At 41.0% G+C, this 15,902-nt stretch overlaps 1 protein-coding gene across 2 annotated transcripts in view; it reads right to left on the bottom strand.

Moving 5' to 3' along the window:
- Positions 1 to 538: 538 nt before the first annotated feature.
- Positions 539 to 15,902, bottom strand: part of LOC106562107 (polypeptide N-acetylgalactosaminyltransferase 18) — a 102,956-nt gene continuing 87,592 nt past the window's right edge. For both annotated transcript variants that reach the window (XM_014126700.3, XM_014126701.3), the window contains exons 10-11: positions 5,570 to 5,734; positions 539 to 1,239 (exon numbers count right to left, since the gene is read on the bottom strand). In XM_014126700.3, the coding sequence (XP_013982175.1) occupies positions 1,093 to 1,239; positions 5,570 to 5,734 (312 nt within the window). In that variant the 3' untranslated portion in view covers positions 539 to 1,092. The remainder of the gene's footprint in view (positions 1,240 to 5,569; positions 5,735 to 15,902) is intronic.

The raw sequence follows: 15,902 nt of genomic DNA, 5'->3' as shown, positions 1-15,902 counted from the left end.
ATGTTCTCCCTGTGTGTGCTCGCAAAATGTTTTTGATACATTACTGCACAAAACCATAAAAATGACACATAGGATATTAATTTGAAAATAATCCTGCAGGAATAGAAAATTTGAATTGTTAAGTGGATTATTTTTCGTTAGGGCAAATCAAGTCTGACATTTTTAAAGGGGCAATTACACACTTTAGAAGCCTTTTTAAACCTTGAATACACTATAAGTTCCTGCTGTGCAGAAATTCTCAGCAACAAAAGAGTGATCAAATTAAGATCCTACATCTGTATGTGATCATTAATATAATTTGTGCAATCAGCTACCATTAAATAGTGAACATAAATGATTAACTTGTGTACGTTGAGAGAGCTATAACCTTAAAGGCATGCGCTTTAGGGGAAAGACACACATTCATTTTGATAACATGACATTTGCCTTGTGTCACATGGGACCAGACGCACATATGGGACAGCTGGTGGCGGTTTACATGGAAAGGGCACACTCAATATTGTACCATTGGAAAAAAACACACTACCACACATTCACGTAGCATCAGTTCTTTTACTGGCATATATTATAAATATTTAGAATATTTACACTTAGAAAATAGTATATTATTTTCATATATATTCCAACATGTTGGCATTTCCCCAAAATTGTACAGCTTAATCGCATAATAAACTTATCCTACAAACCTGAGACACTAGAAGAAAAGAAAACAGCAGAGAACTTTTCATAATGCTTGCTACACAGTAGCAGTTATGTACCAAGTACAACAATGAACATATAGGACCCAGTACAACCTTCAAGTCAACAGAAAACCAACTACACTCTTCACAAAATATGTTTCATAACGTTGTAGTATCTCATAATGAACAATATCAACCATCTATGGCTGATCCATAGGCTAAAGAAAATGTTTAACATTTATCATGTGATGTCAACTGGTGAACAAAAGACATCATGGTGCTCCAATGACTGTCAACCATACACCATTCTCCTTTATCCACAACAGAAAGTCCAGAGGAGTAACAGAGTAAGCACCCCATCCAGTCCAGTGTGCTACAGTATATTTGACCAGTGTTCTCTCAGAGGAGCCCATCATAGGGCACTGCCAGGCAGTGTGTTGGTGATGGACCATTTCTGTCCAGTGCATTTTTGAAGGGCCAGCTGGTACCCAAACTCGTTGTCATTGCTGGCCACCAGCTCAAGGCATCGCTTCGATTTCCTGTTCTGAATGGAACCTCCCTGAAAGAAAAAACAGGTAGATCAAAGACAGTGGGATGCGACAGCATCATTGGTGTGCATGTCGTTGATTGCTGTGTCACCTTAACCCCGCAGCGCTATGAATTAATGGATGGGGTTGATGTGTATAGCTTAACAAGCACCCGCAGCTCTGTTTTGTACTGATTTCCTTTCAGCGCCAGCACTGGGGACTTCTCAGATAGCATCAGCATGCTCACGAAGCAAGAACAACACTATCTACCATTATACTCAGTAGCAATCTCAGCAGGAATGCCAAGATTATGTGATAACAGAAGAAGATAACATTAGATGAGAAGAAAACATTTTTCACACGTCACCTGAGAAAACAACCCTCACACTTAAGGGAAGAAACTCAATCTTTGTCACCTAAGGAATCGTGTGCTTCGAAGCGTCTCTCCATCTCATCACTCTTTCCCATTTGTTAGAGTGGAGAGTCTCTCACATGTACGTGGAGGCCTTAAAGCTTTGGGTTGGACTCAACTGTTGGGACCAGTGTGATGGGAGTCACTGCACAGATCAGATAAGCTCACTATCTCTGTAACTTCAGGGCCTGGGATCAGAGAATCTCCCCTGTCCCCTCTCAGTCAGGAGAACGACGACTCGAGCTGGAAAGGCAACCGTTTAAAAATGGGCTTTAATTTTGGTTCAAGACTCTATAAAGAAAGAGGCCAGGGCATGTTAAGGTTCAGAAATTCAGACCAATACACATTAAGATTTGCACTAACCAATTGATAATTAAAACATTTTTTATGAGGGATTAATATTTATATGTGGAGTCAACAACCACCTTTAAGCAAGCTCATTGTCAACTTGTCGTCAATGTTTTGTTGCATATACAGCATACGGATGATTTGGTCAGGTCAATTTGAAAGTGAATTAATCAAAATGACAAGGAGTCTAGTTGATGTCACTCTGATTCAGGATATGATAAGTTCTCATTAGAATAGACTACTGTCTGTTAAGAGTGCTTGTCAGGTCTTGCATGCCTAAAAGCTATGGAATTAAACAATTATCTGCTTGAGTGCATTCTGTAAAATACATGGGGGACGGATACAGTTTACATATTCACTAAGTTTTTCATCAGTAATCAACATCTCCACGTGTAGTACTGGTTGTCAGATGTAGCATGAAATATAACATGGCAGATTCCATATGTTCGACCAAATGAAAGAACCATTAGATACACCTCATTGGTCACATGGTGCATATAGCCTGGAATGAGTCCAAGGAAAAAACATTACCTGGAAATAAGATATGACAAAACAAATAGATCTACACAATGCAGTGGAACCAAAAAGTCCCATATGAAAAGAGTTGTACATTTATGTTATCATTGCTGATTAATTTATTTCAGCTCATCAATTGTTAAGACCATGTCTAGACATCTGAAGTCGTTTCAAAATATAAAACAATAATACATTTGTTTTTCATTCTGTCATTATCATACTTTGCCTGAGGCGCATCCTGAAATATTTACGAGGCATCTACCAAGCAGCTAAAACACGTATTTATTTACAGAAAATATTCATAATTTCATCCTGATTCTATTCATATTTGCAATATTACCATCTTGCAGCAGGAAGCCTGCCAAGTAACCTCAGGGCTTCGGCATAATGTTCTTAACCTGATGTTTCGGCTATACATGGCTAAATAGCAAACATTTTCTGAGGCAGTTGAATTCCAGTGGGTCATTGAACACTTCAGAACAATTTCACACAATAAAAAATATCAGCATTACTCAGCCTTTCTCTATCTGGGAAGTCAACATCAAAAGATGCTAAACACCAATAAAAATGATAACCTTCAGGGTGCTTAAAAAGCCTGTGTTCTCTCCAGGAGAGGCTGCATTACAGTACGAGGCCTGAGGTTGAATTCTGTACTGGCAGAGGACCAGTACTGTTTGCGCCCTGTGCTTGATCCTGTGGGCTGCTGCCAAACCAACATATTGATTTGCTATAGAGAGTGAACCAGCGAGCCAGAATGATAATGGTCATGGGTTCACAAGCAGCAGTGAAAGGTTAACCAACTCTCCTGTGTTCTTTCATCTAATTGATTATTTTTGAGTGAACAGTTTGGGAGTCTGTGTGTGCATGCAGGTGAATGTGTGTGCATGCATGTTTACGTGTTGTGTTACATAAGGAGATAGGAAGCGTTTACAGTGTGTTGGCCGACATGAGAGGTAGAAGATACACAGTGTAGTAGAAAAGCACAAAGGATAGTAGAAAACAGGAGCACTTGGGAAGGTGACGTCAGTGAAAGCACTGAGGATGAACAGAAAGCTAATTAGATGTGTTTAATCGGCGTGTTAAGATTGTCTCCCAAGCAAAGCTCTTTACACCTAAACCCTCTGTGTCTCCATACTATAGCCCACGCTACAGCCACCCTAACTGCTGACAAAATCTTTACAAATACAAACACCCACTTCTTTTCTTCTGCTTCCCAAGATGCATCACAATTATTTAACTTGAGGAGAGCATGTAGAATTTCCACTTTGCTCTAAAGCGAAGAAAAGTCACAATTGTCAGGCACATTCAACCAGAGAGATTCATTGATTGCTGCTCTTCTCCTCCTCTCCTCTCCTCCTCCTCTCCTCTCATCTTGTAGAATTTAAGTGTGGTAACACTTAAGCTAGAATGGGAATAGGAACATTCCTCCTCACTACAGCACAACCCTATGCTTGAGTTGTATCGATGCATTTCCTTTTGAGGTAAAACACATTTCACACTATGTCTAGCAGAAATGTGATCAATAATGCATGGTGTCTGACTATTCCTTCTTAAATTATACAATGCTAAACCAAGAAACCACCTACAGAAGAGCCATGTAGATATGTGAAACGTAAGATCAAGCATTTAAATCCTTTTACACTCCAGAGCTACCTATACTTCACCCCTTTTTCTCCCCAATTTTGTAGTATCCAATTGGTAGTTACAGTCTTGTCTCATCGCAACTCCCGTACGGACTCGGGAGAGGCGAAGGTCGAGAGCCGTGCGTCCTCCAAAACACAACCCCACCAAGCCGCATTGCTTCTTGACACAACGCCCGCTTAACCTGGAAGCCAGCCGCACCAATGTGTCAGAGGAAACGGCGTACACCGTGTCAGCGTGCACTGCGCCCGGCCCGCCACAGGAGTCGCTAGTGCGCAATGGGACAAGAACATCCCTGCCGGCCAAACCCTCCCCTAACCCGGACGATGCTGGGGCAATTGTTATCCGCCCCATGAGTCTCCTGGTCGTGGCCGGCTGCGACAGAGAATAGGCTTGAACCCAAAATCTCTAGTGGCACAGCTAGGACTGCAATGCAGTGCCTTAGACCACTGCGCCACTCGGGAGGCTCCAACTAAGAATTTGACACAGTTCCATCAACAATGATCTCCTCAACAGATTCAAAGAAAAATTGCATTAAGATGTAAAACTGTGCTTGGCAGCATTTCAATAAAAACCTTTCAACGGAACATACAACATTTCCTTCTCAGTAAGTTCACAAGGCATCATACTAACGTCAAAGCTATAGACGCAAATAGGTTGAATCCATAATTGACAATACCTTGACTTTTAGGAGTTTTAGTGATAGAGATTCAACCAATCCAGGCATATGACATGCAGTACATACTCAGGTATATATATATATAATATGGTTTCAATGTCTCACTCCTTGTTATCATTTTTTGGGGGGGATACGGTACAGAACCTACAAGTTCCTAACTTGTGTGGGCACCCATTCAAAATAAATAAGTGATCCACCAATGGAGAGAAAAATACATCTTTATCTGAAAACTAGATTCCTAGAAGTTGAATTCAAGGTTAGCACCCCACTATTTTGAGTGGATATTTTGAGCGCACACATTATGATGACACTGAACATGATCAGAACGGTTTTAATTGCACCTTCAAAACTGGGTGAAGTGGGTGAAGCACTCTTCAGGCCATGTTGATGTAGCCCTCATTACAGGCCACTGTGCTCAGTGAGCCAGTCCAATAATGAAGACAGAGAGAGTCATTATGATGCATTTACTGTTCACGTCTAAATGGTTTGGAGGAATGTGGAGAGGTCTGTGGACTGTAAAGCTCTGTTATATCTGTGACACTCCTTAATGAGACCAACCCAACCACACTGAGCCATAGATTTCCGCGAATATTACCCCCTAAAACGTACCCAAGATACCTACTTCCACTGGTGCCACATTTACTAATGGTCCAACTCCATTACAACAAAGTATTCATTTAGATATTCAACTTGCCATTTTCTATCGCTTGCTGGTCTATTTTCAGTGAGCAGTCAGTGTGTTGGTCAGGTCTGTATGGTTTCTTACCTGAGTAAATATCCAGTGGAGCTTCATGCGCTTGGCTGTGGCGTAGCTACACTCGATGAGGCGCGGTCGGCTGTTCACATCCACCAGGCACTTGTTGTCATCGTCGTCGATGGTGGGACTGAGCACCCCTACATGTAACTGCTGAGTGCTGGTGTAGTACACATTCTGGAATGACAGAACAGACAGCACATACATAAGCTACTGAGAGCTGGAGGCATTCAAGCATTTCACAAAATGTTGATTTGTTTTATGCTTTTCACTAGGACTTACTTCACCCATATGGCATGTCTATTCATGCAGCTAACCTCACTGGACTGAAGCACAGGGCATGAAATGACAGTGTGGGAAATGGCTTATTGTTTATGGAGAGGAGTGCTCTCCATAAACAATACAAATCGACCAGCTAGCCCAAACACTTCTAATTGCACTCTCTGATGCGGTCCTTCCAGCCCGTATTTTCCAAGGGCACTTGAGTGCCCATACTTAGCTAGCAGGCCGTAAAACACCACTGGAAGGAAAAAGCATCTGTTTGAACTGAGTGGAGCAGCAGAGGTAGTGGTGTGTGCTACAGATGGCAGCTGCATCTGTGCTCTGACTCCATCGCCGTGTATATGAGGGATGAGGATGCTTGTCTGCACATGTGGGGTAGCTAGACATGTTGGTAGCTAGAACCCTGGGAGAGGCGGGGGAATGTAACAGCTGGAGGGGAGGGAGGACATCACAGCTGGATAGGGGTGGGGATAAAGGTGGTAGGGAGCACAGGGTTACATTAGGAGGGGTTTAGTGCTACCTTGTCGTTCGCAAACAGTTGTCATAAATACACAGTGTATGTCACCTTAAACTATCCCATCAATCTTACAGGTAGAATAAATCTCTTTAGAATGACAAGGCTGCCAATGTTTTTGTATTTATTTTCGGTCATACCAATTACCCCACGGACGACATTCTTTAAAAAAGTATACTCGGTCATAACGGACTTTATACGGGCAAATAAAATTCATAGAATACAAATCAAAGTGTTCCATCTTCCTAAGTCCGAGGGTGGTTTTAACCTTCCAGAATTGTATCAACTCCCTACCCAAGGCTTTTCCTTGTGACATATAGTTCAATGTATTAAACAGGAACAATGGGTACATATTGAAGATGTGCATGCTCATCTCCTGAATCTTTTTACGGATCTATTTTCAAAGGATAAAGCTATGGACATTAACAACTTCATAGTTAAGAACACTATAACAATATGGAAGAAACTGAAACGGATTTTACAAGATCCAAACCAAACAGACCGAGTGCTCACATCCCTATCATCCAATACATTCGCATATGCAGGATCTGTAGTACACAGAGTGACTATGACAAACAAGCCGACTGTCTGGATGAGCTTTTCAGACAGCAGGGTTACCCAGAGGAATGGCTGCATGACGCAAGGGATCATAAAATAAATATGACCCAGAATGACATTCTCACACCCAAACCACCCCCCCCCCCCCCCCCGACCAACGAGTTCAGTGTTTCCTTCAATACTCCCCACTCCCCACTCCCCAAAAAAACACTGGCACATCTTGAGGCCCGATTCACAAATGGAAAAGACATTTAAAGAACCCCCGCGGGTAGTCTTTTGACGCGACCCCAACATCAGTCAAATGGTGGTGACGTCTGATCTTCCACCGGTGCCACGTGGCACCTTCCTAGACAATGTGCCGGACGGTAATTACAGATGTGGCCGATGTACCCAGTGTAACTTCACTAACAAATGCACACAATGTTCAATCACCAAGGCCATTAGGCAAGGCCATTAGGATTAAGGGCATCATTACGTGTTCCACCAAAAATTTGAGACAAGGACAGCATAACACAGGAGTAATATCAGGACTCTTATCAGAGAATCCCTGTGGCTGCGGATTTCATGGATTGCTCTCTAAGATACATTGGTATCGAACATGTTAAGACTATTAGGAGGGGGGGAGATACTGATCTATTACTAAGAAGAGAATTGTATTGGATTCACTATTTGTCAGACATGTCTCCTAAAGGTCTAAACCAAGAGTTTGATATCAGACCATTCCATGAACATGTCACGTTGATTTGTCCTGCCATATTGGTCTCAACTTGGTCATTTTGTAAATATATTAGATCTTTTGTAACTACTGATACCAAATTATTATAGGTAGACAAGTTGTTTTTGAAATAGGTCACTAATTATATGTATGGCCACTGCGCGTTCCGCATGTAATGGTCATATGGGAAGGTATTCCAACAGTTTCCAACGTAATCAAATTTTTTACTGTTGCCTAGGTTAACTTGGACCCATTTGTATGTATATAATACTTTGATTATATGTACAGTACTTCTGTGATTAATTATGATTGACTATGCGCAAAAGTGAATTTAATTGTTTCCACACCCACCATGTGATGGTCATGTGAGGTGAAATGTGTATATTTTGGGATGTAAGCACTCAGTCTGTTTGACCTGACGAAGATCAATTTTGGATCGAAACGTAGTCAATAAAGCGGTGAATTGTGAGCATAAACAGTGTGTGGGCTTTCCTGTTCTTTACTGGGCGATTATTTTCTCATCACTCATCTTGAAAGAATGTATACTAAGAACTTGAAGTCAATCAATCTGTCATCATTGACACAATGGAAAAAATAAACGTATTTATTATTTAAATAGCATGGGGGACCGAGAAAAACGAATTGGTACAATTTAAAGCCAAGTGGCAAACAATAATGCAGGCACTAAGGATGGGGGTGTGAGCATGCGGGTCTTGATAGATGAGATGTAGCCATTTGTTGTGTGTGTCTGTAAGTTGATGATCCTATGTATAAGTTTGTTTAAAAAAATACTTTAAAAAGGGAAAATTAAATATTATAATAAAAAAAATAAAAACTATCCTCCACTCTCACTATCAGTGGGAGGTAAAGCAGGAAGAAAACGGCATCAGTAGTGGTGTGAAATGAAAACGGATTCTAAAAGGAGTAACAGCACTGTAACCAGACAACCATTCAACAGAGACATTTGAACAGATTTCTAACATTAATGAGTTCTTAAATTAGCCTGCTCTCGGGATGTGAGATTGGGTGTTACAGTATGTTTTCTCTGGAGTTATCTGTTAAGAAAAGTGTGCAAGGCATCTTGGGAAAGATCAGCTCCGACTGGCTTTCTTTCTTGTAAGAGATCACAGGAGATTCCTCCAGAGCTTTAATTTGTAAACCAGCGTAAACATCAATACAGGTGCAATGAGTGTGAATGGTTTACCATGGAGATGTTTCAATAGGCAAGGATGACAGTGGATGCAACTTTTTGCTTCACTTTCAAGGATTATACCACTTTTTACTACACATCTGACTAAAAGATTACTGTAGCTCTGTTGGCATGACTTTTATAAATAATGTTGACACCTTTTGGAAACAGAAGATACTCTACAGGAATGATGGAGTCCATCTAAATCATTTTGGTGCTTGGACCCTGTCCTCCCATTTCAAGGCTGCGTTGAGACAATGACATATCGGTGACCCAAGCCCTGCTCAGATAATCCCTACCATTGTGTTGCTGAGTTGTTGTAGTGCTGCTGTAGTGCCTAATTTATGTTCCTCTAACTCCCCTGAATGCCTCTGTCAATCCGACAGCTATTGTCAGCAGTAATCATGTGCCTACACGAACCTGAGTTATGCTGGTAGCACTGATACAGTTTGCCCTAGTAGGATGCCCACTGGGAGTAGTTCACCCTGCACTATCAGCTCAAATAAACATCACTGTCATGTCTACCTCTGATAAGCCTCCCAGTAAAGCAATAAAAACAATAACGCAACACAGAAAAGTGCTGAAAATAGCCCACATTAGCATACTGTATGTAGCCAAAGAAACAAGGTTGATGAAATCAATACCTTGCTAGTAACAGATAACATTCATATACTGGATCTCTGAAACATATTTAGATAATTATTTGATGATACAGTGGTAGCAATACATAGCTATAAAATCTACAGAAGAGACAGGGATACCAAAGGGGGAGGTGTTGCTGTTTATATTTAGAGTCATATTCCTTTAAAACTTAGAGAGAATCTCATGTCAAATGCTGTTGAAGTAATATGGCTACAGGTTCACTTGCCTCACCTAATGCCTATTCTTGTGGGAAGTTTCTATAGACCACTAAGTGCTAATAGTCAGTATCTGTATAACATGTGTGAAATGCTTGATGATGTGTGTGATATCAACAGAAAGATATATTTTCTGAGTGACCTAAATATTATTATATAAAAAAAGCTTCAAACTAACCAGTGCCTGCAACCTGGTTCAGGTTATCAGTCAACCTACCAGGGTATTTACAGAAATCTGCTCTAAATTGAATGTAGTGATCATACAGTAGTAGGCATATCTAAGAAAACCAAAGTGTGGGCCTAATATAGCGTTTAAGAGATTATACAAGAGGTTTTGTACTGATTCCTATGTTGAAGATGTAAATCATATTTACTGGTCTGTGGTTTTTAATGAGGAGCAACCAGACACTGAACTTTAATAATTTATGAAATTGCTTATTCCATTTACTAATAAGCATGCACCCATTAAGAAATTACTGTAAAAACAGCAAAATCCACATAAATTGATGAGGAATTAAAAAATGGTATGGTTGACAGGGACGAGACATAAGGAATGGCAAATAAGTCTGGCTGGCTGCACAGCCAATTGGCAAACATACTGTAAATTGAGAAATCATGTGACTAAAATAAACAAAAAGAAGAAGAAACTGTACCATGAAACAAAGACATAAAGGATGATAGTAAAAAGCTTTGGAGCACCTTAAATAAAATTTTGGGCAAAAAAACTAACCATTCATTGGCTCAATCATCACAAAAACCCACTGATATTGCCAAATACTTTAATGATTTTTTTAATTGGCAAGATTAGCAAAATTAGGCATGACATGCCAAAAACAAACTCTGAACCTACACATCCATGCATAACTTACCAAATTATGAAAGACTTTTAGAGAATGGCGTTGGAGGGGATGGCTGCCGTTTTACCGGCTCTTAACCAACTGTGCTATTTGTGTTTTTTCACATTGTTTGAAACTTATTTCGTACATAATGTTGCTACCATTGCTACCGTCTCTTATTACAGAAAAGAGTTTCAGGATATCAGAACAGCGATTACTCACCTCGAAGTGGACAAAGATGTTTTATGTAATGAGTCCAACGCAAAGGATACACTGTTTCTCCGAGACCAGGCCCAAATCCCAGTCATTTGCGTGAAGAAAAGACGGAAGATCGGGGTGCCTTGTGAAAATTAGTTGGCGAGTGGATAATCCACCTCCTCCATCCATTCTATTGGCCAACGTGCAATCACTGGAGAATAAACTGGATCAGCTCTATTCCGAGACTATCCTACCAACGGGACATTAAACTGTAATATCTTATGCTTCACCGAGTCGTTGCTGAACGACAACACGGATAATATACAGTTGGCTGGGTTTTCCGTGCATTGGCAGGACAGAACAGCTACGTCCGGTAAGATGAATGGGGTGATGTGTGTCTATTTGTCAATAACAGCTGGTGCACAATGTTTAATATTAAGGAAGTCTCGAGGTATTGCTCACCTGAGGTAGGGTACCTCATGATAAGCTGTAGACCACACTATTTAACAAGAGAGTTTGCATCTATATTTTTCGTAGCCGTCTATTTACCACCACAAACCGATACTGGCACTAAGACCGCACTCAAAGAGCTGTATAAGGCCAACAGCAAACAAGAAAATGCTCCTAGTGTCCGGGGACTTTAATGCAGGCAAACTTAAATCCGTTTTACCTCATTTCTACCAGCATGCCACATGTGCAACTAGAGGAAGAAAAAAAACTCTAGACCACCTTTACTCCACACACAGAGACCCATACAAAACTCTCCCTCACCCTCCATTTGGCAAATCTGACCATAATTATATCCTCCTGATTCCTGCTTACAAGCAAAAACTAAAGCAGGAAGTACCAGTGACTCGTTCAATACGGAAGTGGTCAGATGACGTGGATGCTACACTACAGGACTGTTTTGCTAGCACAGACTGGAATAAGTCCCGGAATTCATCCAATGGCATTGAGGAGTATACCACCTCAGTCACCAGCTTCATCAATAAGTGCATTGACAACATCATCCCGACAGTGACCGTACATACATATCCCAACCAGAAGCCATGGATTACAGGCAATATCCACACCGAGCTAAAGGCTAGAGCTGCCGCTTCCAAGGAGTGGGACACTAATCCGGACACTTATAAGAAATTACGCTATGCCCTCAAATGAACCGTCAAACAGGCAAAGCGTCAATACAGGACTAAGATTGAATCCTACTAAAACTGGCTCTGATGCTCGTCGGATGTGGCAGGGCTTGCAAACTATTACGGACTGTTATGGCTTTACATCATCTTTCATTAAAGGCTCTCCCACATAGTCCAGGTAGAGTCGCGAATACCCCAGGGCAGCTGTCTAGGCCACTTACCTTTTTCTATTTTCACTAATGACCTGCCACTGGCACTGAGTAAAACCTGTGTGTCTGTTTATGCTGATGACTGAACATTATACATGTCAGATACCACAGCAAGTTAAATCATTGCAACACTTAACAAAGAGATGCAGCCAGTTTTAGAATGGGTGGCAAGTAATATGCTAGATATAAATATTTCAAAAACTAAAAGCATTGTATTTGGGACAAATCATTGACTAAACCCTAAACCTCAACTATATCTTGTAATGAATAATGTGGAAATTGAGCAAGTTAAGGAGACTAAACTGCTTGGTGTAACTCTGGATTGTAAACTGTCATGGTCAAAACATATTGATGCAATGGTAGCTAAGATGGGGAGAGGTCTGTCTGTAATAAAGCGCTACTCTGCTTTCTTGACATTGCTATCAACAAAACAAGTCCTACAGGCCCTAGTTTTATCACACCTGGACTACTGCCCAGTCATATAGTCAAGTTCCACAGAGGGAAATAGGCAAATTACAGTTGGCCCGGGAACAGAGGAGCACGGCTGGCCCTTAAATGTTCACGGAGAGCTAACATCAATAACATGCATGCCAATCTCTCCTGGCTCAATGTAGTGGAGAGATTGACTGCATCACTACTTGTCTTTGTGAGAGGTATTGACATGTTGAAAGCACCGAGCTATCTGTTTAAACGACTAGCACATAGCTCAGACCCCCATAGATACCCCACAAGAGATGCAACCAAGGGTCTCTTCACAGTCCCCAAGTCCAGAACAGACTCTGGGAAACGCACAGTACTCCATAGAGCCATAACTACATGGAACTCTATTCCACATCAAGTAACTCAAGCGAGTAGTAAAATCAGATTTAAAAAAACGGATAAAACTAACACATACACTCTACACACGTACACTGTAATTTTGTTGTATTATACATTTTCTATTGTAGATATGTAGTGGTAGAGTAGTGGTGTAATAATGTGCTGTATGATGTACTGTTTTTTTTGTGATGTAATTGCCTTAATCATGTTTGAATCCCATTGGCTCACAGCAAAAACTTTACCTTATTCAAACAAATGTTTTGTTGTCTGTTTTAGTCAATTACAAAACTACATTTAAGAAAAGTACAACATGTCTAAAGATTACTTTTCAATACTGCCTGCTCTCTAGTGTTCTCACTACTTAGAAAAACATATTATAGGGCTTGCCTCAAGCCCCTTTTTATGACGGTGCTAGCAGCCACTAGTGCTAGCTAGCTAGCTAGTTACCGAAACATTAAGCTAGCCAAGACCAACAACACAAACAAAAAGACTATACAGCTACAAGTAGTGAGTGGAGTTTCAAACAGACTGTACTTAACAAATTAAATGTCTTACCTGTGATTAAATGTTTTTTTTACACACATGTAGCCTAATTGGACACCACGTCCCTACATTTCCCACTCTCCCAACCCGAATAGCCTGAATCCACAGGGCTCTTCTCGCAGGCTCCATTTCCCTAAGTGGGAGCATTGCGAACCGTAGGTTGTGATTTTTGACCTGGCTACACGTGCATATTATTATTATTTTTTTTACCTTTATTTAACTAGTTCAGAACAAATTCTTATTTTCAATGACGGCCTAGGAACAGTGGGTTAACTGCCTTGTTCAGGGGCAGAATGACAGATTTGTACCTTGTCAGCTCAGGGATTTGAACTTGCTACTTTTCGGTTACTAGTCCAATGCTCTAACCACTAGGCTACCTTGCCGCCCCAATGAGCAATGCAGCAGCTTTTCTGCATGTTTTGTTATTTCTGTATAAAAAATAATCGATGAGGTTGCCTCTTACAATGGGGGTCAATAGAAATAATGTGGTCGAGGGGAATTCCTTATTATTATGTGAATACCGACTGGGACTATAGGGATCCTTACAAAATACAAATACTAGTCAGGTTAAGGATCACATAAAACTCTCTAGGCATTGTTCTTAGCCCAGGGCTAGCTAAGCCACATGCTAGACTGGCCCTGGGCTAGCTTAGCCTGTGTTCACGCAAGCATTTGTTAACCCTGGGCTAAGCTTGAGCCCCGGGCTAAGGATTCACGCTTGTATTCCAAAGCCCTGGGCTAACGGACAAACACAACATGCGCCCAACAATATATCTATGACACGTGACCAATGTTATAAGCAATAAGACATTTATTAGCACATGATTTCCTCTTGCTCCTAGTCAAGCATTTGATTTCCAACAGTGATGGTTTGAATAAACCTTGCTGTCTGCCTTTCTAACCTCAGAAACAATGTTTTACTTTTGAAATTCGATCTTGTCCCTGTAGGTCTACAGAGAATGCTGTGCACGAAAAAATATAAAATACTTTTCTGATCCAGGCCAAATTATGCAACAATATTATTATCATGAATATATCCAATTAAATGTCAATACAAAACCAATAAAAAACGGAGAAAAATTGAGCGTTTGCTGCCCTTCCAGCTGTAGAGTTTGTAGCTTTAGTTGGCTAAGTGAGAAGACGTTAGCCAGACTGCATAGCAACCATTTTTTCTAGGCATAGCAACCAAGTATTTTGGTTTTTGTCCTCAGATGGAGGGTTTAAATAGTATGAATTTACTAAATGATGTGCAGAATGTATTAGAGGCATCGTCACAAGAATATGTCAATTAAGTGACATTACAGATTTTGTAATTGGACAGTGAGCATTCTAGGCGTTGTTCTTGACCCTGTTTCACACTGGTTATTTTGGCACTGTGTTTTCTGGGGCTAGCCCGAAAAGTCGATGCTAACCCTAAATGACTGAGCAGGGCCAGCTAGGCCTGGGCTAAGGTTGGTGCTAGCCCACTTTAGGATGTGCAAGTGTAAACACTTGCTTAAGCCCGGGCTAAAATCTCCCTAAGCCCAGGGATAAAATCTCCCTAAACCCAGGGCTAAAATCTCCCCAAGCCCAGGGCTAAAATCTCACCTTCTGCAAACTTGAGAGAAGTCTATTCAGAAACAATAGAACCAAAGCTCTAATAAGAAATGACTGCTGTGCATATTTATGGCAGAAAAATATACAACTAGGTAGCCGTTGTAGAAAGTTATTTGAGTTTCCATTTTGGTTTTGGCTTAACATGTACTAGCACCAAGGTATTTCAGTTTTCAAAACATTATGGAAATTGTTAGAGAAGGTGAGGCTGATAGTGCAGAGGCAGCAGTTGTGCTGAGATAGGGCTGTATCAGGCTGCCAGCCTGACCCAGATAGAAACAGTGTCAGGGGATGCTCTCCATCTCAACAGCGCTGTAGTGGCTTCCTGGAATTATCTGCTAATGCCTGTCTGGAGACCGGGAAAGTATACCTTTTATAAACACTACTGGATTCAGTTTTTTTTCTCTCTCTCTCTCTCTCTCTCTCCCTCTCTCTCTCTCTGATGACAACAAATACAAACACAAAGTGAAGAAAGAGACAAGTTTTGTCTAATCTCTGAGGAAGCTTCCTGTAAGTTTACTCCTACCTGCAGACTTGTCACTTTTGAAGTAGAAACTATCTACAAATGGATTCCACTTTGCATTCTGTCAATACAACTCAAATGCAGCTTAGGCTGAAGTTCAGAAACAAAGCCCATGGTGGATGGGAGCCCTTGGCAGTGAGGTGAATGATAAGTAGAGTCCTGCTGGTCAGCTGGTAGATCCTGACAGCTGCTGCCATTACTAAGCCATAAGAGAGGCCAGACACATGTTTCATACAACAATAGCTCTATAAAAAGGGACCAGTCGTACTGTAGCAGAGTCGTGGACTGAACTTCACTGATAAGCCTCATGCAAGATAAGAAAGGGTCAAAAGGAGGGATAAGAAAAGGCAGACTATAGACACGTGGGAGATTTGAC

This window comes from Salmo salar, chromosome 11, assembly GCF_965601325.2.
Source record: "Salmo salar chromosome 11, fSalSal1, whole genome shotgun sequence".
NCBI lineage: Eukaryota > Metazoa > Chordata > Actinopteri > Salmoniformes > Salmonidae > Salmo > Salmo salar.
This window is presented reverse-complemented; position numbering and strand designations above follow the sequence as displayed.